The sequence below is a fragment of the Panthera pardus genome, unplaced genomic scaffold (genome assembly GCF_024362965.1).
Source record: "Panthera pardus isolate Hobbes unplaced genomic scaffold, ASM2436296v1 HiC_scaffold_6, whole genome shotgun sequence".
Classification (NCBI taxonomy): Eukaryota; Metazoa; Chordata; class Mammalia; order Carnivora; family Felidae; genus Panthera; species Panthera pardus.
The window spans coordinates 51,424,260-51,448,348 of NW_026526991.1; the positions used below are offsets into that span (position 1 = coordinate 51,424,260).

At 39.4% G+C, this 24,089-nt stretch overlaps 2 protein-coding genes across 2 annotated transcripts in view; one reads left to right on the forward strand and one right to left on the reverse strand.

Annotated features, from left to right (window-relative positions):
- The window catches only part of WIF1 (WNT inhibitory factor 1), a 68,888-nt gene that overhangs the window by 38,928 nt on the left and 5,871 nt on the right, over positions 1-24,089 (forward strand). Inside the window, exons 3-7 of the mRNA XM_019455011.2 lie at positions 2,755-2,863; positions 11,861-12,001; positions 13,292-13,387; positions 14,803-14,898; positions 18,842-18,937. Coding sequence (XP_019310556.2) covers positions 2,755-2,863; positions 11,861-12,001; positions 13,292-13,387; positions 14,803-14,898; positions 18,842-18,937 — 538 coding nt within the window. The remainder of the gene's footprint in view (positions 1-2,754; positions 2,864-11,860; positions 12,002-13,291; positions 13,388-14,802; positions 14,899-18,841; positions 18,938-24,089) is intronic.
- LOC109270442 (60S ribosomal protein L35a-like) lies at positions 9,223-9,668 on the reverse strand. Its single transcript, XM_053894755.1, has one exon. It carries the CDS (start codon positions 9,605-9,607, stop codon positions 9,275-9,277), a length of 333 nt encoding a protein of 110 aa, XP_053750730.1. The 5' UTR covers positions 9,608-9,668; the 3' UTR covers positions 9,223-9,274.

The window sequence follows — 24,089 nt, forward strand, 5'->3', positions numbered from 1 at the left end:
GAAACTGCCTATTGCCAATAAAAATCCAAGTAAGAAACTGTTTTGACCAATTCCTGCCCTATGATATAGTCTTAGATTTGCAGTAGAAAAACTGATACTCACTGATTCTCAGAGAAATCAAAGGGACACCCTACAACCTCTAGTGTGAAATTCATTATTGATAAGAATGAGAATGTTGGCTGTCCAGACAAATCCATTAAACATCATATTGAGCAGTCATGCCAAGGCGAATTACAAACTAATTAGCCAGCCTACTTAACGTGGCCAAACTCAAAAGCAACAACAGGAGACCCAGTGGCTCTATGGAATTGTTTCTGGACCCTGAGTAAAACTCTCAGTTCCACATTCTTTGAACATCATCAAAAATCTTTGAAAGACATGTTCAGAAGCTACGTTCTTAGTAAATGTTGTTTTCTTAAAGCAAGTACGCAAGCAAGAGATTTAAATCCAATTGTTACATGAGCACAGCCTACATAGAAGTCCAAAAAAAGAATATTTCATCTGTGATCAGAGAATTATTCAAACGGAGCCAATGATTATCATCATCCACACAGAACTGAAAGCAGGATACATAATAAATGTTTGGTTTTAAATAAATGGGTTTATGTCACTATAAAAGGCAAGGAACCCCATGTAGAAAATTTGGAAAAGAGGGAAAAGGAAAAAAATCAGTTAGCATCCATCATACACAATCATTGTTTTAATATTGATGGCTAGTCTTTCATCCTTTTTCTTAGTAACACACAAAAAAATTAACTTAGTTTTAATTATATTTTTATTAATTCTCTTTTAAAGTATATCACCCATATAGAGGTAGATTTCATTTATAAAGTGATGGAGCTCAAAGATAGAATTATGAGCAGCAAATGACGACCTGTTGAATGGTATTTGAAGCAATCCAGCCACTGAAATGTTTTATTTTCAGCATGTTTGTGTTCTGTCCACTCAGCTCTTTTCCATCATTATATGTACTGTTACTACAAGTGTTAAACATTGGGACATCATGTGCATTACGCAGGCGTTTGTTATGTTGTTGTTGTTGTTGTTATTACTGTACTTAATAATGCAAATAAACCAAAGTTATGAATTATAAGGGCATGTATCACTAAATCCTTTCATAATGCCAACTAAAATATATTTTAGAACCAAACGTCAAGTGATAAACATTATCCAGTAAAGTGTAGAGGGAAGTGCAGCTGGCAGAGCCATTTAAAACACCTGGATGCATGAAACACTATCTGAGAAGTAGCCCACTTTTAAGAGTTGTCGGTTTACCACAAGGTCGGAAATAACGTTCTCTTTTTCAAAGGAATTCATTCCAAATTGACTTACCTTTCCTGATGACACTTCTTTCCTTCATCAGACTTGCAGTCCTCTGCCTTTCCTCCATCAGGGTAGGAATTGACTCTATCCTCAGGGCCCTCCTGGTGAATGAATTTAATAAAATTAATTCATGAAAGTTTGTTACCAAGGACTCTTCATGGTGGTCTTCTGGAACACTGCCACAACCCAAAGAAGGGGCCACAGTGGGAATTTAGTCAACTAAGGTGCTTCTTTTGGTCCAGTGAAACCAGGAAGTGTTTTCCAACACGCTGCAAGCATAGCCAATGTCCCCATAGCAGCTGAGATCACCCCTTTGCATTATCATCCTCCTACAAAGTCCTTAACACCTAATACATTGATTCTATGACTTAGGACAAAAAATTGTGTGAATGTCTACCAGCTATCTCTTAATACCCTCCATACTGGGAAATAAATTTTATGCTGAATATAAAGAAAGGCCATATTCTTTTTTAAACTTCTTTGCAACCCATATTCATGTAATTAATAATTTAGTTAATGAACCCATCCAAATTCTGTATATCTCTACAGATAACTGCAGAACCACTCAGCTTGCCTCTCATTTTGGCATCTACACTATTTATTGATTTTTCTTTAATCCCAAGCAAGAACACGTTGTTTCTATCACAAATCTTTTGAATAACCCAGTTGAGAATCAGTTAAGCATCAAAGCTCTCCAGTGAGATCAGACTTCACTAGTTTCAGTGTTTCATGGATATTCAAGTAGGAGGAATTATTTTTTTCTACTAGACTTAGTGGGAAAATTTAAATGTTTAGAATGTAAAATTTTATCACTCGTTGCCATATTGCGGCCGTGGCTTTTGCACTTTTAGGCTTTTCTCTCCATAATTAAATTGAGACATTAAATGTAATCCTGCCAAAGGGAATGGTACTGAAAAATAAATCTCAACAGCAAAATCATTAAATTTTGCACTTTAATATCTTCTTTTGCCAATAAGTTACTGCTTTCATTTTCCCTTAGATCTTACAGCTTTCCAAATTCTGATCAAAAGACTTAAAGAATGACCCAAGAAGCCGAAGTGGATTGATTGTGTAAGGACTAACAGTTGCTTAATTGTTTCGACACCAGTTGTTTCCTCAAGAGCATGTTTTTCTCAATCCTTTTAAAAGACAGCAACTAAGTAATATTAAGCTAAAAGGCTGCCTTGTGGATATTTTGGATAGGTGTCATTAATGTTTTTAAAGCATCACTTCTCTCCAGAGTCTAATTCCTAGAGTTCTAAAATCCAGAAGGACGAGTTTTGCCTACACAATTTTTTGGATGTCATGTGCTCCACCAGAGTTCCTATAGTGAAAAATGTCACTTTCCCTTCAAAGGAATGACCAGTGAAGAAATGCCTTCTCAAGCTCCGTGGTTCCCATGGTACTGATTGTCATTGCCTTTTGTTGTAGGCAGAGTACTTCTATGAATTCCTGTCCTTACGCTCCCTGGATAAAGGCATCATGGCAGACCCAACTGTCAATGTCCCTCTGCTGGGAACAGTGCCTCACAAGGCATCAGGTGGGTGGTCTTTGCCTCGGAGGAAGGTTTACATTTAAAATGTAATGGGAATGGGAATAATATTTAAGATCCAGAAGTCGCCCATCAGAGGAATGAATTGTGGAATGTTTTCCTGAAGAGATCTGTTGATTTGAGGGCAGCTCGGCATGTTCCTGTCTCCTTTAGGCAAAACATTAGGACAGGAGTAACTAACTGGCAGTTTTATGATTTCCTAAAGACTCTACATAGCCCCAGTTGGTAAGTGACCACAGATTAAAGAAAGTCACCATATGAGATATATCTGGCCAATAAGTATGAAAAAAAAAAGTGACTTGGGGCAGATGGAATCCAATCAAGAGAAACATCCTCAAAATGAGCATTGTATTAAATAGGAATTTGAAGGAGAGAAAAGACATGGAAAAATGGAAGAAAGGGGTTAATATTTGAGAGCTTATCACCCTTCCCTGCTAAGAAAATATAGCATGGGTTATTTGTTTAGAGCTTTCAGCTTGCAAAATAGCACTTCATACATTATCTAATTTGAATTCTGGGAAGGAGTCAAGGCCAGAATTAATGCTCCATTCTACAAATTAGAAAATTCAGGCCTATGAGTTGTTACGGAACCTGGTCTGGATCACCTAGCGAAAGAACCAAGCACTTGGAGATCTTGGAAGGCAGGAGGTTTATTTCACACTGATGGGCTCAGAGGAGATCACTCCTGAGGTCTGAGTCCCCAGCATAAGCATGGAGGACAATTTATAGTCATTTACTTCCACAATAGTAATTTGGCATGCAAGGCAAGCAAGGCAGGAAGAAGAACCTGGAAGGGGAGCCTTTGAGCGGGGTCTGGAATTCCCTATCAGCCCTATCGGCCATCTTATAACATAATTTTTTCCCTATCAGAGCCTTCACTGACTTTCCCAAAGTCATATATGAGTAATAAGCAATGGAGCTGAGACTATAGCCCAGGTCTTATAAGACTTTTAGAAAAGTACAGAGATCATTTATGTTAACGTGTTCAAACACATGTTCATTTCCTTCTAGTTTATGAATATATATTTTCCCATGGTTGTGATAATATTACATATTTGGTTTTGCACTGTTTTTTTTCTTACTATTAACATTTTAACATAAGCATTTTCCCATGTCATTTAGGTTTTTCCAAAAGTTGTTTTTAATGCCCTTATTATCCATTTTATGAACATCCCCATAATTAGTTTACTCATTCCCTTATTGTGTGTTACTTAGATTGTTTTCAGGGTTTTCATACTAGAAATATCACAATAAACATCCTTTACAAAGTACTAGATGGTCACTGAGCAGAAAACCCGCTCGTCTTATCCCCCATGACTGCCAACACATGGCCGAGCACAGAACAGGCATTCAGAAAATACTTATTGGACTAATGTGTATACCAAAATCTTAGAGCTCATCTCATTATTTTGTTAAAATAAATTCTTAGAAGTACCATTCTTATGTCAAAGGACATGAACTATGAGCATTTTAAAAGGCTTTTAGAACAAATTGCCAAAATGCCACATTACTTTCCACACAGGCTGTGCCCCTTTGCCCCGGCTAGCAGTGTGGGAGAGTGCCTGGCTCATTGTAACTTCATCAGTATGGGTTATTAATCACATCAACTATTTTGCTGACTTAAAAAATGAAAAGCGTTTTCTTGGTGTTCTTTTCATTTGTTTTTTTAATTTCAATAGAGGCAGAAGACATTTTCCTGCCTCTATTAGACAATGTAAAATGTCTGTGTACTATACTCATTTTTATATTTGAAATAATAGTGCTCTTTATTTTCAAAGCTCACTGTATTTTAACTATTTATACTTTATGGCATATTTTTCAACTTATTATTTAGTTTTTTTAAGATGGCGATGTGCAGAGTCTTTAAAATCCTATGTGGTCAAAACTATTCTTTTCTTTGTCACTTTTTCCTATTACTTTTATGCTTGGAAGGTAACTCTTATTCCAGAGAGCTGGTAAGTGGTAATTTATGATGAGGTTTTTGGGGGGTGATAGTGGGGTTTGCAGGGTCTGGAGCCAGTGGCCAAAGAGAATTCCTGAAGATGTCTTTGGTGCAAAAAAAAGTGATGCTGGTGTGCCTGGGTGGCTCAGTCGGTTAGGCGTCCGACTTTGGCTCAGGTCATGATCTCATGGTTCATGAGTTCGAGCCTCGCGTCGGGCTCTGTACTGACAGCTTGGAGCCTGCTTCGGAATCTATGACTCCCCCTCTCTCTCTGTCCCCTCCCCAGCTCATGCTCTGTCTCTGTCTCTCAAAAAATAAATAAACGTTAAAAAAAATTTTTTTAAGGTGATTTTATTGAAGCATGGGGACAGGACCCGTGGGCAGGAAGAGCAGCCCTGGGGCCATGAGGAGAGACTGGTTATATACTACGGGGTTGGGGGAGGTAAAGTCTGGGGGGAAGTTTCTAGTGAGATTTTCATATGCTAAAGAAGACTCCCAAGACAGTGGAGGCCTAGCTATTGTCAAGCTAAGGTGGTTTTCCCTGGAGCAAAACATTAACATTAAGACAGTAGGGAGTTCCTGGAGAAACATTTTACTCTGCTTGCCTCAAGTATTTGTCAATGGGTTGCAGGCTATAAGGAAATTTAGTTCTACCTGCCATTTCCTTCTGCCTTTGTTTCCCACATCAATTTACACATGCTTCTATTATTTTATCAAAATTTGTTTCGGTAGGAGTAAGAGGCTCTAACCCGAATTATTTTCCTGAGTAATCAGCTTTTCCAGTGTGATAGGATGAATTGTTTCAAGATCTGCTTTTTATTTCACATTATGTTCTTCTGTACATTGAGTTTTAGAGCTTACTATTTGTTCCAATATTGTCATATTTTTAGTTTTATGATATTTTTAAATAGCTGATATCATAACCCTGTCCTTTAAAAAAATAGTCTTATTTTTCTAGAGGAAAATTAGATTATCTTTGATATCAAATAAAAATCTCATTAAGGGCTAATATAAATCTATGCAATAATTAGGGAATCGGATACCCTTATAAAGTCCATTTTCAGGTTGCGGTTATCAACTACTTCCAGTGGATCTCTAGGATCACATCCCAGCATTGGAAGAGTTGGGGACTAAATAAGCAGAGTTTTTCCAATTTCCTGCCATAGGTACCAAGGTGGGTGGAGACAGCAAGAGTGTGAATCTGAGTTTCTCTTGGGTCATCCCGGTGCTGTTGGCATAACCAGCAGTCCTCCCACAGTATTTACCTCCAATCTAGATGGGTTTGGAGTTCTAGGAATCTCCTGTGAAGGAACGAGGACTTGGATTCTGGAGATAAACTCACCTGAGATTTGTAGCCCCAAGGATAAGGCTATCCCATTCCAGATACATGGATATTGCTATTCCAGGCAGATGACATCGCTACTGCTGTCGCATATTACTGCACAGAGACAAGGGCGTTCTTCGAGTATGGCCATTACACAGCCTCGTGCCACATCTCCTGCTGTTTCTTTCTAGTCAAAGATGATTTTTTTTGTGTACAATTTTCTTGATCATAGGTTTTAGTCTTTCTTTTTAGAAGCACTCACGAATGAAACAAATACATAATATATCTCTCAAATGCCATTTTATATTTAAACATTTTTCCTTTGTTGTTTCCTGATTATCAGAAGAATACAGGCTCATTTGTAGAGCACTCAGAACGTATTCATTAATTACAGTTACACCTGCGCAACATTCAATAAATCTTCCGTCTCTGGATTTCCAATTTCATGCTTGTATCCTAATTCTTCCCAGTTTTGTTCATTATAGTGTCTAGTAAAAAAAAGCTTACTAAATTTCTACTTCTTAGGATATTGAAACAACCACAATTTGAATATATGATGTGGGAATATTTTAATACTCCACGCTTAGGTAAAACTTTAATTTCTAATAATCTAGAATCCTTATAAATAATAAAATTTAGGGGGGAAAGTGAATGATGCTTTGGAAAAGGTGGGACGAAAAAGAATAAACCTTTTTCTGGGACGAGGTGACTTATGCGAGGTGACTTGTGACTCACGTGCGTGCACACACACACACACACACACACACATATAAACGCAGATACACCGCATATACAACCCCACCCCCACATACATAAGGTTTTAAAGGCAGATGTAGGATTTGTTTGCAGAAATGCAGGTGCACTAAGTTTATGGGAATTTTAGCCCATTGAAGGGCAGTTATTCATTAGCCTTATTAGCTCAGTCCCCACAGTAGGAGCAGTAAGGGTACCTTGAATTATTAAAAAGTAACCAGATCAGTGTGTCTTTGCTCCTAAACATCCAGGTAGTATTCATTATTCTACTGGTCTATTTTATACCCTCAAGCTGCTAAGTTGTTCTTTTATCCCCCAGACTCCTCTATGCCTGAACATTGCATGGAAAAGAAAACTCTTGATCTTTAACAGTTACGAAGTGCCTGCCTTCTGGCATCTGAAGAAAACAAAAACAGGAAATACAAACTGCAGGCTGGTTCAGTAAAATTGGATAACCAAAAACAGTTTCCATGAAGCCAAGGCTCTGCCTCTTTGAAAACTGTTTCTGTCATACCATGAAACCAACAGAGCAGGCCTGTTTCTCAACCAAGACTTCCAGGAATTCCATGTCTAGACATTTTGGAATAAGTGCTAATGCTGGAGGGACCATCTTCTCAGTGACCCCAGTCTTTAGCAGAACGTGAAGCCAGGGAAGGTGCTCAGTATTTAGTGAGAGGATGAATGGCTGTCAGCACCGCTTGGCCCACACTGATGACTATTTGTGTGGTCGCGTATCAGTCTGTGGTCGTGTGGGGCTGAGGATAAGCTCTCGCCCTCTCTCGTCTCTTCCCTTGTATGGGCAGCGGCTCCCCTGACTGACCGGAGGCTGAGGGCGTGTGAGCACCATACTCCTCTGAGTGTGGGAGAAGCATGTAATCAGAATGCGTTTGCTGTTTACTTCTGTGTGAGAGTTAGTTTACGTGCAATCAATCAGTTGCACATCAAGGGTGTACTTGGATGCCACGTGAGTTATGTTCAGTCTGCTTTAGTTGTTCTGAGTTGTTTTAATTTACCTCGGTTTCATTATACAGATGTGCTGAAATTCACATCTGGACGGATCTCATCTAGCTTTTGGTAAAAGTAGCTTTCTACTCCTATGCTTGTTGTTGCAAAAACACAACGTAACTTTTACATTTCTATTATTCTTTGGATGTAGAGTCTGCTTTTTCTGCCTTAGAGATCTCTTTTTCTTTGTGTGTGTTTTTCTGCATGCACGCCATTAATGTCTTATTCTCCGTGTCTCCCACTGTCTGTGGTGAAGTTCTATTTATGTGGAAGTGTGTGCCTGTGTGTATAAGGTACAAGGATGTGTCTCCCACAAGGTCTTTGTGTCTGCCAGTGCCTAGCCTGTGACAGACAGTATGCCAAGTGCTGAATTTACAAAAACAAATAAGATACAGTTCTCTTACTGTCTCTGCCCCTCCCCCACTCACACTCTGTCTCTCAAAAATGAATAAATGTTTAAAAAATTTAAAAAAAAATCATATTAGTCTTACTGCCAAATAAGGAAATTGAGGCCCAAAGGATTTAAACCCACCCTAAATCATTCGGTCATAGCAAGTGCAGTTCTCTCTCAGATCCTTATTTTAAGCATTCGGCAATATTTATGCAGAAGACATTTATGCATCTGTTGTGAAGTTAAAATACAGGCAAATTGAAATTAGATGATAAAGGTCAATACCCAAAGAATCCAGTAGTTGCAGACCCAAAACAAGCACCGAAACTACTTTCAATTCCAATTTAAGTCTCTGGCTTTAAATGTTTAGTGTTTCTTTTTCTGGATTTTTAGGTGATTAAAATGTTACTCTCACAAACTGTCTTCAGACCAAGTCCCTGAAACGTAAATGTCACAAAAGGGAGGAGGTTTTATTTGTCCTGTTCTCTAAAGTATCCCCAGTGCTTGGAATAGTGGCTGGCACGTTAGTAAATGCTCAATATTTGTTAAATGGATAAACTGTATCTTGACTCAAATTTGCAATTAACCGCTTAAAGAGAAAAATTCATCTTGAAGACTCAAAAGAAAGTTACTTGTGTTGTGTTTTCCTTGTGGAACTTCTATGGGATTTTGCATCCTTGGTTCTCTTTCCTGGGATTGTTCAGAACCATAGTTTTAAGATGACCACAGGCCAGGGAAACCTCTGCATATTTCTTTACTTTTCATTGACTCAGAGGTCACGTTAGCAGATCGCACACTTTTATGTGAGCACTCCAGACCTTCTAGATCCTCCCCCTGATGACTGGAGCCTGTGAATATGTCATAATTTAAGCATATTTATAAATGGTTTGCTTTTAGCACATTTGAAAATATGTGCAAGCAAGTAATTTGGTTTTTTTACAAGAGAACAAATCTACACCTTTATGTATTTACTTTTCAGTTAGTTCAAATCCTTGAGGGGTACAGCATCACACAGATTCTGTGGCCAATGGCTTTAGCAGGAACGTTGCTTCGGAATTTGGCACAAACCATGCCACCGTTTCCATGAGCACGAGTTACTTTTCCCCAGATTACTCTGGTTTTATTCGGTTTGTCACCAGGAGTCACTGTGTTGTTCTTTGCTTTGTACACATGAGCACATCTCTTTCCTAGACAGAATTCAGTTTCATCTTGAGCATAAACACCTTCAATTTTAAGAAGAGCTGTGTGCTCCCTCTGGGTCCGGAGACCCCGCTTATAGCCAGCAAAAATGGCTTTGGACCACAGCCTTCCAGACATATTTGTCGTTTCAGGAGTCCTGTTCCCAGCAGGCCTCCACGGGTTCCAAGATGGCAGAAAGAGCAAGCAAGTAATTATTTTTAACTGAACTTTCCATACATATAATAAGGCATTTTTGATATTTAATATCCAAAGTGTGTTTTGAAATTTGACAATGATGGGGCACTTGGGTGGCTCAGTCGCTTGAGTGTCCAACTTCGGCCCAGGTTATGATCTTGTGGTTCACGAGTTCGAGCCCCATGTCGGGCTCTGTGCTGACAGCTCAGAGCCTGGAGCCTGCTTCAGATTCTGTGTCTCCCTCCCTCTTTCTGCCCCTCCCCAGCTCGCACTCTGTCTCTCTCTCAAAAATAAAAGCATTAAAAATTTTTTTTTAATTAAAAACAATTAAAAAAATAAATTTGACAATGCTGATAAACAGAAATGAAGATGAATTTACTTACAAGGATCTTCTCTTCCATGCCAAGATTCTGAGAGTTAAAAGAAAAGTGAAGCGCCTTTTTAAAAGAATTAAGTGGGCTGCAAAGTGGAGGCTTGAAAAAGGTCCAGGAAAAAGACGCACCTGGAAAATAATAGTTTGGATGATAACATGTGGGGAGAAAATTCTAAAAGTTTTATCTTTAACAATCCTTTCAGTTTCTTCTATCTGTTTGTGTCTGAGGGCAATTATTGGCCTACCCATTCGTGTAAAAAATTCATGAGAAAGGTTAACGAAATTTTAGAATTGAACACAATGAAAATGCATTGGAAGAGTAACAATTGAAAGAAATTGCCAGCTCTTTTGCTTCTTTTTGAAATGGAAATCCCTACAATGGATTTTTGTGTTTTGTAAATTGGCATTTTCATGTATAAGATTTCCTTAAACCAAGGCTTTCAGCGGGGACAATTTTACTTTAGAACTGCAGGCACAATTTTGCTTTTCTCTCTCTTTTTATGTCTATTAAAATGCCCCTATTTCCTTTTTACCATTTAACAGATTAGTTTGCAATGGTCAGATCTCCAGATTCAAGAGAACTGGGAATCCATGTTATTTTGAGAAAGGCACAGTAATAAACACTGACGGTGGCAAAGCCTTACGAGGGGCTTTTGATTGCCAAGCACACTAAGATTATATGGCCAGCTTGTGTGCAGTGCCTTATGGGAGAACAAGCCAATTTCCAGCTCATGTCTTCTTATACATCTAGGGGAAAGTTTTATGAAAACTCTACAGGGAAAGGATTTTTCTTGGTTTGGTATGATTTCCCCAAGCTTGGCAGTAACCATAAGCTGCTATCTGGAAACAAAAGGAAGTAAAATTTCAAACGTATATTTATAGCAATATTTCTTCCTATATATGAGGAAGAACTAGAGTCTAATGGATCAATTAAATCACCCTCGTCCAGTGGATATGTTATGATAAGCTAGTGGATTTTAGAAATTTACACAGTCTCTTAGCCAATGACTTGATCCAGTTTCCACCCACTTACTTGTGGGCACTCCACAATTGGTGCCCTCCTTGCCCTCTCAGTACACCATCATCTTTGGCCGCCACTCATTTGCTAAGTCAACATGATACACCCCAAGTGATCATTATACTCCCAAAAAGCAAATGGCTCATTTTTATGAACCTAAATTATTAGGTATAAGTTTGTGAGATTATTTCATCACACCAAACTCTCTTCTAGATCCCAAGATATGGACACATTTTAATATTAGCCTAAGAAAATATTAGCTTCACTAACTCAATCCAATAACTGGAGTCTAGTCTGCGTTGTAGGATATTTCCAAAGAATATATTTTGTCACTTTCAAGCACACCGAGCTTGAAACTAAAGCTCGTGCCTATATGGGGCTTTATTTTAAAAATTCTGGAATACTGTTTTTAAAGCTCTTTTTTGGATTATATGGAGGCTGGTAAAGATGCCCACAAGTTTCTTGCTGGCATCAATCTGTGCTGCCTATTTGCACCTTTAATTTTTAGAGAAAATCTCTTTTTCAAGATAGTACAAGCCCAGACTAGGAACAAAATATCCCCAATTCCATATCAGTAAGGTACATATTAATGCATTATTCATTCTTTCTCCACCCAGCATGATGTATAAATTCTTTGGAGAATGCTCATATGATCAAAATACAGTCTCTACTGTGGTGTAGATACAAGAATATGAAATAATGAAATAGGAACACGTTTGCTTTGTTCTTTGTCTCTCCTACCAAGATGTCTATATAACTGGAATCAACTAAATAAACTGTTTCTCTATACTTGCTTTTTCTTTAGTTGTTCAGGTTGGTTTCCCATGTCTTGGAAAACAAGATGGAGTGGCAGCTTTTGAAGTGAACGTGATTGTAATGAATTCTGAAGGCAACACCATCCTACAGACGCCTCAAAATGCTATCTTCTTTAAAACATGTCAACAAGGTAATCAGTGATCATCATCAAGAAAAGGCTCATAAAACTTGCAGGTGTGATGGGGAAAGAAAGAAAGAAAGAAAGAAAGAAAGAAAGAAAGAAAGAAAGAAAGAAAGAAAGAAAGAAAGAAAGAAAGAAAGAAAGAAAGAAAGAGGAAGGAAGGAAGGAAGGAGAGAGATGGGGAAGAAAGAAGGAAGGAGGAAAGGGAGGGGAAGAAGGGAAGGAAAGGAAGGAAGGAAGAAAGAAAGAAAGGAAGAAAGAAATAAAGAAAGAAAAGAAAAGAAAAGAAAAAGAAAGAAAGGGAGGGAGCGAAGGAAGGAAGAGGATAATTTTTTGGTATAATTATAACCACACTAATGGCAGGAGGCTGGTAACCACGGGGTCCAGTATAGTACTAAGACAGACTTTCTCTGCTATGATCCCACTCACAATTTTGGGAACTCCAATACCCCTTCAAAAGCCCTCTCTTCTACTTTTCTCCTTCCCCTCTTCCAGCATAATCTTTGGGAGTCCCCAGTCTCATAGCAAGATCACCAGTCATTACCAGCAACTACCCCTTGTCAAGGCAATACAACTCTTATCTGCCACAACTGCCACAAGCTTGGTGCGGCTGACTTCTCCAGAGCACAGAGTGCCACCATCACACCAGCAATCTCTGCCAGGCATAGGCACCTCACCCTGATGCCCACTTAAGCATGAAGGTCTAGATTTTTTTCCCATCCTGATACAAGCTTTTCCAGCACAGAACTTAAGCTCGAGAGGCTTTCAGTACTCTAAAGATGTACCAAGGGATGTCTGGGTGGCTTAGTCAGTTAAGCATCCAACTCTTAATCTCAGCTCAGGTCTTGATCTCAGAGTTGACAGTTCAAGCCCCACGCTGGGCTCCATGCTGGGCACGAAGCGTACTTTAAAAACATAAGCAAATAAAGATGTACCAAAAGGTCATTCTGCCCTCTGAAAGTGAATATCGTGGGCAATTCCATTCATTTTATTTCAGGGTGAATCTAAGAAGGTACAGTAGATTGATAGGTGGGGACGAAGGCAGAATAACGCTTGCTTTGCCTTCCTCCATTGAGCCCCCCGCTATTGTAAGTGGGATTGAGAGAAACAAAATCTTACTTTGATGAGGATTTAGTGAAGGACAAGGGGTACAGAGAGAATGAGGTAGAAGTTATCAGTATTCAGTAGATTATGATAATCAGTGCACAGGGGGGAACATCAGCACTAGCCTCTTCATGCCCGCAGTTAATTCCCCCAACACAGTTTCAAGGGGTGTAACCTTGTTTCTCTTTGGTGAAGCCGAATGCCCAGGAGGGTGCCGAAATGGAGGCTTTTGTAATGAAAGACGCATCTGTGAGTGTCCTGATGGATTCTATGGCCCTCACTGCGAGAAAGGTACAGAACGGACAGAACCCAACCACCCCCACTTGCTTCCTAATGAAATGGGCGTCACACCAGAGCCCCACATGTGCTTTTTTAACACATTCATAAAAATCGAAATTATTTTTCTGGTCATAGCATAAGGATTGGTAAAATCTTTAAAAAGCCACAGAAGAGCAAATGGAAAGTACTTCTAGGAGTGGCTTTCTGTTAAATCCGATATATGGTGACAGGGGCAGAGAACCTTAGCAGCGTGTCTACATTCTTTGTGGCCACTCCCCCGCCATCCTTAATTCACTATTATATACTTTGGCATAATCTTAAGAAAGTTCTCCTCCACTTAAATTGGGTTTAACAAGCTAATATAATGATTGATTTGACAGTGTCTACTGTAATAAAAAGTACCTTGATTCACAATTAAGTGTATACCTGAGTTATGAAGTTGCTATAAGACCAAAAAAAAAAAAAAAAGAAAATTATTTGTACTGTAAATATATCTATCTCAGTAAAATTACTATTCTATGAAAGAGTTAAACAAGCATGTTGTATTAACCACAGGATGCTTAAATACTAAGGGTTTCTTTGGTGAGAGTAAGCAAAGTCTTTTTCGTCTTTGAGACATAAGAATTTTTCTTGTTTGCATATATTTTGGAATTAGAAGATCTAGGAAAGAGGGCAGGGGAAAATATTTAGTCTTAAGAAGGCTACTTCTTAGTCAAAGTAATGATTCTAGGCAAATTTTAATCAGGCGTTGAAATGGCACAATTCTAAAATTCTCATCTATTAACTGGTTAAAAACAACTGATTTGCAACACATAAATAATGTTAAATATAGCAAGCCTGTGGGGTGCCTGGGTGGCTCAGTTGGTTGAGTGTCCACCTCTTGATTTTAGCTCAAGTCATGATCCCAGGTGGGATGGAGTCCCACATTGGGCTTCATGCTGAGTGTAGAGTCTGCTTAAGATTCTCTCTCTCTCTCTCTCTCTCTCTCTCTCTCTCCCCGTCTTCCTCTGCGCCTCTCCCCTGCTTGTGCTCTCTCTCTCAAATTTATATATATATATATATAATATATATATATATATTTATATATATGTCAAAGCTGTATCTCTACAGACTTTAGAGTCAACCACAAAGATAAAAAATGAAGAGCTCTTGGGGCACCTGTGTGGCTCAGTCTGTTGAGTGTCTGACTCTTGATTTCAGCTCAGGTCTTGATCCCAGGGTCATGGGATGGAGCCCCGAGTCAAGCCCCCATTGGGCTTTGAGCTGAGCATGGAGCCTGCGTAAGATTCTCTCTCTCCCTCTGCCCCTTTCTCTCTCTCTCTCTCAAATAAAATTTCTAAATTGTAGAGCTGTCGTATTAATGATATTCCCAAAATGGCCCTTCTCAAAACCCCACTTGACCTTAATCGGAGCTCTCTCTCTATTAGCCCTTTGCACACCACGGTGTATGAACGGCGGGCTCTGTGTCACTCCTGGGTTCTGCATCTGCCCACCTGGATTCTATGGAGTCAATTGTGATAAAGGTAACAGTTTCTTTTTAAGAACAAGGTTCTTTTTACTTTCTAAATGTGCAGTCAAAAGGAATATATTTAATATATTATCACTCTATATAATAGCTCTGTGAATAGAGTGTAACACTTTGTTGGCTTCTGTAACAACTTTAACCCCAAATTCTAGTGTAGTTCCACACAGTAGAAGTTTGTTTTCTCTCCCAGAATGCTCCAGTGCAGGAAGCCCTTCTCCATGCTGTGATTCTGGGGCCTAGGTACCTGACATCAGTGGTCCTCCCTACAGCTCTGGAGCTCTCTGAAACCAGCCAATGAGCAGAGATGGGGACTGGTGTAGGCACTTCTTTTAAAAAAAAAAAAAAAAAAAAAAAAAAAAAGCTCTGTCCCAGAAGTGATCCACAAAACTTCCACATCTATTCCATGGAGAGGTATGAGCCCTCACGGTCCTACCAGAGTGCTGGTCCCAGATGCAGCCTGGAGAAATGTCATCCCTGGCTGGACAGCTGTCTCCCACGGACGACTTTATGGGAGAGGAGTGTGGATTTTGTGAACACGTAGCTTTCTCTGCCATATGGGGTTTTGGTATGTCCTAAATAAATTCTATGGGTGAGCTTCTAAGACTGAAGTGAAACAGCCTGCTCCCCATTTCCTGACCTAGAAGCCCACTGACCCCCAATTTAAGGACCTGCTCACAGATGACATCCCTGAGAGATGGTTTTCCCTCTGCCTATGATGCAGCATCATAGCCAGTTTTTCTCTCAGAAAGTGGGTTCAAACTTGGCTGTAAAATATTGAATGATCCATACACTTTACAAGATACCTGTCTGTTTTGCCCAGGTCACATATTTTATGGGAAAAAAAATTTAATAATGTCATACAAAGTGTATGAAATGAAATTATCCTGGTGTCAAAAAGGCTAATTGCATGAGCGAAGTGCTATTTTTTAAAATAAATATATGCCATGAAGTAAGAGGATGTGCCTTTTTGAGAAGTGTCTCTTGAGTGATAATACAGTTAGCACCAGTTAAGATGGAAATGAACAGGGGAGCCTGGGTGGCTCAGCCAGTTAAGCTTCTATCCACTCAGGTCATGATTTCACGGTTCCTGAGCTCAAGCCCCGCATCAGGCTCTGTGCGGTCCGTGCAGAGCCTGCCCCCACTCACACTCACTCTCTCTCTCTCAGAAATAAATGAACGTTAAAAAAAAAAAAAAGGATGGAAATAAACAGATTTTTTCAAAAGAAGGACAAGCTAAAGGAAGAATCCCTCAGCATGAGTCAGAATAATAATTTACTTTATACCCAACAGCCTCCTGAGATGTGGAACCTTTTATCTATTTCGTTCTCAGATGGGCAAAACGAGGTTTACAGAGCTTCAGTCTCTTGGCCCAAACTCACATCTTCTATCGTACCATGTTGCCCCTCAGGCTACCTGTTTCAGGTCCCTGCTCCTCCACAAGTACCTCTGTGTCTAGACTGATAAAAGTTGGTCTCTCTGTGGGTCATACTTTTCCCGTCTCTAAAATGGGAATTAAACCATTGCCCCTGGTCCCCCAGCCCCAAAGCTAATTGCGAGAGCATGTGAGACCATCTCTGCTTTTTATTTTTAAGCGATCCCAAACTGGAGTATTGGATTTAACACTATGTCGAAGTTTGTATTCACAAAGATTAAGCGCTGATGACATAAGAACAGCTAGTGAGTAAAAACAAAACAAAACAAAACTATTTGTCTAAATTTAGCATTCAGCATCTCTGCTAATTCAAAATTAAATTCCTCTTGTCACAAAATGGTTGGGAAATACAGCAAATCCTTCAGAGATCTGGATGAAGCACTCCTGTATGAACAGGTTTAAAGACACCATTTGGGAGGCCTGCTTACTTAGATGTGGCTGTTCTTGGTGTAGTTTGCACAATGGAGAATTAACTGCAGTGTTTTTCTGATGCTATAGAGTCACAAACACTGCATGGTCACTGTTGAAGGAACATATGTGTATTCCAATATGTTTTACATTTTGTAATATTTTACCTTTCAGATGAAAGATTTTCCCTACTTGTTAGACTCTGGTACTTTTTATTATTATTATTATTATTATTATTATTATTATTATCATTATTCTTTTGGAAAGTCTGTTGAAATTCCACTTGGTCTCACTGGAGATCGGGGAATATTAAAAAAGAGTGGTTTCTACTACCTCAACAAAAAGATGCATTTATCATCCAGGAGGGAGTATAGAGCTTCTGAAAAACAGTTTAATTACTGGCACGGAGCTAGACCTTTGCACAACGTATTTGAAGAAACATGAAAGATTAACTTTCATTGGCTCTTGGGACATCTGTTACAAACTTTAGGAAATGAGTAGTTAAGCACTGGCCCAGCATACCCTCAACCCCAGTGAAAGTTACTTGGTGTCTCTGATTCCTTTTCCTAGTCAAGAATCATTGACTATCAAGAGAAGGCTGTAAAATATTATATAAATACTAACAGAGTGGCCAGATTCTTTAACTAGCTTTGTCGTTATCCCATAACTTCCAATTAAGCTCTCAGGTTCATTGCATTCTATTTGTTAGTAAGGGATAGTGCCCAGCCAGCTCTGGCCAAGCAGACCCTGATCCTGATGTTTTCTCTTCTCTTGTTAGTTCCCCAGGAGAAACAGGGACAAATGGGGAGATAGAGTCACTCTCGCAAACCTAACAATACTAGCAGCAAGTAGCAAGGAGAAAGCCCAAAGAGCTGGTTGTCCTAAATCCTAAATTCTGTACCCAAATGCTGCTGTTCCCTTGTGCATCAGGAGGCTGGATTTTGCCAAAGCGAGTGAAGCATTGTCTTTAGATGGGAGATACTTATGATTTTAAACAAAAAGCTTTATCCTCTAAGAAGCATGATATTTGCAGAACATGCTGATTGGCCTTCTTTCCACAAAGAAAGCATACACATAACTTTTGGATCTCCTTTCTGATTTTCCTACTGGAAGCTTCCTTCAGCTTTTGTTCATCTGTAGCCCACTTTGGCCTGTTCCATATAGGACAAGAACAAATTGGCCATATAACTGGAATTGCTGAGAATCCAAGCTCTGATTTTAATGTCCTTTATAGAATGAGCCAACGTGTCTATTTTTAGATACTTGTTCTCCCTTGTCCCCATTTCTGTCTTCCCTCTATTTTAGGTTCCAGTGAGCAGTGAAATTCCAGACGTTGACATGAAGAGAGGGTTTAGGATGAATCACAAACAGTATGACTTTTACCTGGAAAACCTAGTTACTTGGACTCCCACGATAATCTGTCCAACTGGGTGCTGCCACTTGCCCACCTATAGGGTCTCATGAGGACTGACAGGCTGTCCTTTCCCGAATACCAGGACTCCTTCCTCCAAATGTCATAAAAGTTAATTATTTAAAAAAAAAAATCCCTATTATATAAGATGAATCTCTGAATTCATATTCTGAAAAGGAAAAAAGTTGCTTTCTTTTTTGCCAGATCCTAGTACTTAAGGCCTGTCTCCCTTTTATCTATTCCAAAGCAAGTTTTCTCCTTTTTCCGTCTTCTTTTAGCTTAAAAAATACTTCGGGGAGTTTATAGTGTTTCTTTTTTTAAGGGCACAGATATTTACAAGAAAATTAAAAAGATAGCTTTTTAAAAAAATTTACACACCATGCCTTTTTTCTCCAAGATATAAGCCTCTGGGGGAGGATCATATATAATGTGTGTTTTCTCCTCTTGTTGGAATCTGCATATGGTCAGCGATTGGTTACAATTCTTGGATTTGCAAAGCCGCTTACTTGATTAAATAAGTAAAACATGCTCTATATCTTGATTGATGAAGTATCACATGAGTGTTTATGTAAAAAAAAAAAAAAGCAGATGCCCCAGAAGTATCACCTAAATTTAAGTGAAGTTGGATTTTTTTTTTTTTAAAGAGTTAGCCCACTGTCTAATGCAATACCCTGTTATCCATTCTGATAGCAAACTGCTCAACTACCTGCTTTAATGGAGGGACCTGTTTCTACCCTGGGAAGTGTATTTGCCCTCCAGGACTAGAGGGCGAACAGTGTGAAATCAGTGAGTATTGACCTTCTGCATTCTCTTTTTTTCTGGGGGGAGCTTCAAAACCCCATCTAACCCTATCATCTAATCAGTGAGGAAGCTGAAGCCCAGAGACCATGAAGAGCTTATCTAAGGGCTCAGGCCAGTGGTTCCTTAGCCACCATTCACTTAGGCTAAAGGTGGGGGACGGGGGGCGGGCAGAGGGTGCTCAGATGACTCACAGCAAACACTCTGATGCCGTCTCATCTGGACTTGGGGTGTTTGGCATGTTGCATTGCTTCTTTTTAGTGAGTTTGTCCCCTTCTTGTTGTGCAGAACCATAGTTTCAGCCTGGAAATGTAGACCAGAGTTTTGGGACAGGTGAATGTGTTTATCTACCTGCAGGCATAGAGTTTCTTCCCTGCCATTCACTGCCACATTTCTTGAATCAGACTGAGCCCAGTATCCCACCTAAGAGAAAAGGACAAGTTCAAGAAAAAGGGGAAAAGGGTGCGCAGCAATAAAAAAGAACAAACTAATAGCGTACACAACATGAATGAATCTCATCGATGTTAAGTAAAGGAACGAGGTACAAAAAAGTGCAAACCGCATGATTCCATTTTTATGAAGTTTAAGAACAGGCAAAATTAATGGATGATAGTAGAAACCAGGATAGTGCTCAGGGGCAGAAAGGAACTTTATGTGCTGCCAAAAATGCTCGATATCTTGACTGATGAAGTATCACTTGAGTGTTTATTTATGTAAAAAAAAAAATAGTTGAGCTGTAAACTTTAGATCAACGCAGTTATGCCTTCACTATGTGTTTGTCATGCTTCAGTACAAAGAAAGAAAAATGTAAGGGTGGAATGTGGTAGATAATCATTGTTTTCAGAATCAGGATATCAAACTGCTTATCCTCCTGGCTCTGCCCCCTGCCGGCCTTGCAACCCTCAGCAAATCACTGAAGCTCTCTGAAACTCAGAAAGGAGCCAACCGCACCCTAGATTGCTTTAGGATCCAGAAAAGAGATGACACCAGCACTCCGTTCAGGAAGGAGCAAAAGGAACATGAGCATGTCTGCTACGGGTGCCGTGTCCCTGCTTTTCTGGAAGCTCTGGAATATGGCATTTTCATTTCCAGCTGTATCATATCTGTAAAATACTGCTGGTTAGTACAGCCATGGTTTCTGAAGTTGTAGTAGGCTCAAAATTAAATAATATTGACTTGCAATTTTGACTTTCAAGCTCTAATTTGTTTGTGAGTTTCTGTACTTTAGTGAGTAGTAGATGAAGTAACCGCTTTTTTATAGAGTTCAAACGAAATACCTCTGAAGTTTCCATAGAACATGTAATGGATTGTCAGGATGTGGTTTCTGTTCTTATTAATTACCCTGCCCTGATAAAGACATCTCTGAACTAACTCCCCTCAAATTTCTTTTTCCATTCTTGCTCTCAGACTCCACATACTTAGTTAGATCATATTTAGGAATCTTTGTTCATGGGCTCATTTCTCTTTATGTAAATACCCTTTCATGCTCTTGGGTTTACGACCTTTCCATTGGCAGAGACAATGATTTCTATTTGTCTTCCCCCCGCTAACTGCACCCGAAATGTAGGCCTTTGAAAGCTCCTGATTATCCCTATCACAAGTTATGCTCAAACCCTTCTAGGAAGTGTCCTGTTTCTATTATAAGAACCAAGAAAATATGGAAATAGGTCTTGACTTGATAAGTGCCTCTAGTATAGTAGAGACAAAGAGTTGAATTATGAATTCTTATTTTTGTTTTTTTGTTTTTTTTTTTTTCAACGTTTATTTATTTTTGGGACAGAGAGAGACAGAGCATGAACGGGGGAGGGGCAGAGAGAGAGGGAGACACAGAATTGGAAACAGGCTCCAGGCTCTGAGCCATCAGCCCAGAGCCTGACGCGGGGCTCGAACTCACGGACCGTGAGATCGTGACCTGGCTGAAGTCGGACGCTTAACCGACTGCGCCACCCAGGCGCCCCTGAATTCTTATTTTTAAATTGAGATATAATTCACATACCATAAAATCCACCATTTAAAAATATGCAATTCAGTATATTCATGAAATTGTACAGCATCGCTTCTGTCTCATTCTAGAATATGTCATCACCCACAGAAGAAACCCAGTACCCATGAGCAGTGACTCCCTATTTCCCTTTCCCCAAGATACTGGAAGCTACCAGTCTACTTTCTGTCTCTTAAGATTTTCCTATTCTGGACATTTCATATAATAGAATCACACAATATATGTCCTTTTATGGCCAACTTCTTTCACTTAGCATGATGTTTTTGAGGTTCATCCATGTTGTGGCATGTATCATTACTTCCTTTTGATTGCTGAACAGTATTCCATTACATATATATGTCTGTGTATGTATATATGTATATGTGTGTATGTATACACACACACACACATACACACATACACTATTCTTTTTTAAATTTTTTTTTTAACGTTTATTTATTTTTGAGACAGGGAGAGAGACGGAGCATGAACGGGGGGGAGGAGCAGAGAGAGAGGGAGACACAGAATCAGAAGCAGGCTCCAGGCTCTGAGCCATCCACCCAGAGCCCGACGCGGGGCTCGAACTCATGGACCGCGAGATTGCAAGATCGTGACCTGAGCTGAAGTCCGACGCTTAACCGACTGAGCCACCCAGGCGCCCCTACACATACACTATTCTGATGTAATTTATATTTTCGTTTCCCCTGACCTCTGTCAGGACCGATATCGTCTCAAACTTCACTTTGACTTAATTTGAGATACTCTTGCCAAGTAACTAATAACATCATAGTTAGAAATATCTGGATGTACATAGTATACATTTGGTTTATCTTGTTATTTAAGGTTCATAGATATCCCAAGAATCTTCAGTGAACTTTCAGGTAAAAAGTTTAGGGGCGCCTGGGCGGCTCAGTCGGTTAAGCGTCCGACTTCAGCTCAGGTCATGATCTCACGGTCTGTGGGTTTGAGCCCCGCATTGGGCTCTGTGCTGACAGCTCAGAGCCTGGAGCCCATTTCAGATTCTGTGTCTCCCTCTCTCTCTGCCCCTCCCCTGTTCATGCTCTGTCTCTCTCTGTCTCAAAAATAAATAAATGTTAAAAAAAATTTTAAAAAAAAGTTTACATGAATTATTTATACTGTATTATAAATGGTTTTTTAAATAACTTAATGGGTTCTTATTACCATAAAAATTCTCTGTATAAAATTTTCCTTATAAAAAATTTAGAATACTGAATAAAACAATTCAAAGTCACCCATAATCCTAAGACCCAGTGATGATAGTTGTTGACACTTATCATAAACCATTTTAATCCGTTTTCTATGTGAAGCAGAGCTCCAGTTTTAAATTATCCTGCAACCTGATGGGCAGAGGAAGTTTAATGTCCTTATTTTGTCAATCCGTAGCTCATTGTTCTCACTGGACTCATCCACTAGTTATAATAACGCTGATTAAACAGTCAAATCTGTTTGTCTTCAGGCAATGCTTAGTCTGTTTTAGGTAAAAATGTGGTGTCATCTTTCAAGTTGACTCACTTTCCCCACTGTCTAATGGATAGAATCTCTTGCAAAATACTCTCAGGAAAAGGAAGTCGATATTAAAGACACTTACAGGATTCTGAATTTTTTTTTTTTTAGTTTTTTTTTTTTTCCCAACGTTTTTTATTTATTTTTGGGACAGAGAGAGACAGAGCATGAACGGGGGAGGGGCAGAGAGAGAGGGAGACACAGAGTCGGAAACAGGCTCCAGGCTCCGAGCCATCAGCCCGGAGCCTGACGCGGGGCTCGAACTCACGGACCGCGAGATCGTGACCTGGCTGAAGTCGGACGCTTAACCGACTGCGCCACCCAGGCGCCCCCAGGATTCTGAATTTTAAAACGATCACACCTTCGTGAGATTCATAAGATTTGGCTTCATAAGATTTGATTTGGAATGGCCTTCAGACAGCCATCTGCAGTCACATTTCGACTGTGTGATAACCAGGAGAGAATGTCCTTCCTGGCTGTGGTGAACCTGAGGACTCTCCCTTCCCTCTGACCAAGAAAATAAAAATACCCATGGAGTCAGTGAAAAGTCTCTCTCTGCCACTCATTCTCTGTGATATCCCTGTCTACCAAATTCACCTTTCATTGAATGTGAGGAATTTTGGGCTCACCCAGTATTTCATAATAAGTACTATCGTTTCTGCCATAATTATTGCCCCACATCTTGTTTATTTGAAAAACCCAAGTGCATGACAGAGTACCATGCTATCCAATTTTGTGCATATGATGGGGTCAGATGCTTCACTGATGCAAATGAAAATTCAGAATTCGGTATTCTTTTCCTTTAGGTAAGAGTTGGGATCTTGACCACATGGTAAATGCTATTCTTTGTATACAAACCTAGCCAAAAGGACCCTTTATATTTTTAATGGTTAGTGAAAAGGTGGTATTCTATGATTAAGGTTATTTTAATGCCTGTTTCTAGAACATCCTGTGTCAGAAAAACCTGTAGATATAATGGCATTCCAGGTTTTCAAGAGACTCTAACATATCAATATTATGTCTATATTGTCTCCACTAAATGCTGCTTTGACCAATTTATACATGAAGAAGGTCCTTTCGGGTAAGTTAAAAGAGAAGCAAAATAATTTGCACATGGAATTCATGTGTCTCAAACAGCGCTTGCCAGTAAATCATATTGTAGCTCACTTCCTTCAAAGCTTCATTTGGCCATAAAAAGAACAACTTAGAGAATAAAAGTGTGTTGTTTTAGGATAAAAGTTTCATTTCTTCTCCTTATGTGCTGAGGCTTTTGTAATGAGTATTCTGCTAAAATGTAGAAAATAAAAAGAACAACAATTAAAAAAAAATCCAGACTCCTCCAGTACCACAATCTAATGGCTGTTTTCTCTCTTTGGAACATCATTACGCCAGTCAGCTCCGGGTGAGCAATCCTTTTCCTTCTACTTCTTCAAAACATTCAGCCTTAGGATGGCAAATTCTAGATTGCAGAGGGAGAATAAATAGCTTCTGGAGTAAGAAAGAAGACAATCATTATGTAATTTTTACATCTAAGGCCCTATCCCAGCTCTAAAATCCTGTATCTAAAGAGCTGTGAACACATTAGCCATTCTCATTTGGTCCCAAGATCAAAGAAAGAGTGATGTATCATTAGGA

Coding starts and splice junctions, on each gene's coding strand:
- LOC109270442 (XM_053894755.1), bottom strand. CDS start 9,607: ATGTCTGGAAGGCTGTGGTCCAAAGCCATTTTTGCTGGCTATAAGCGG.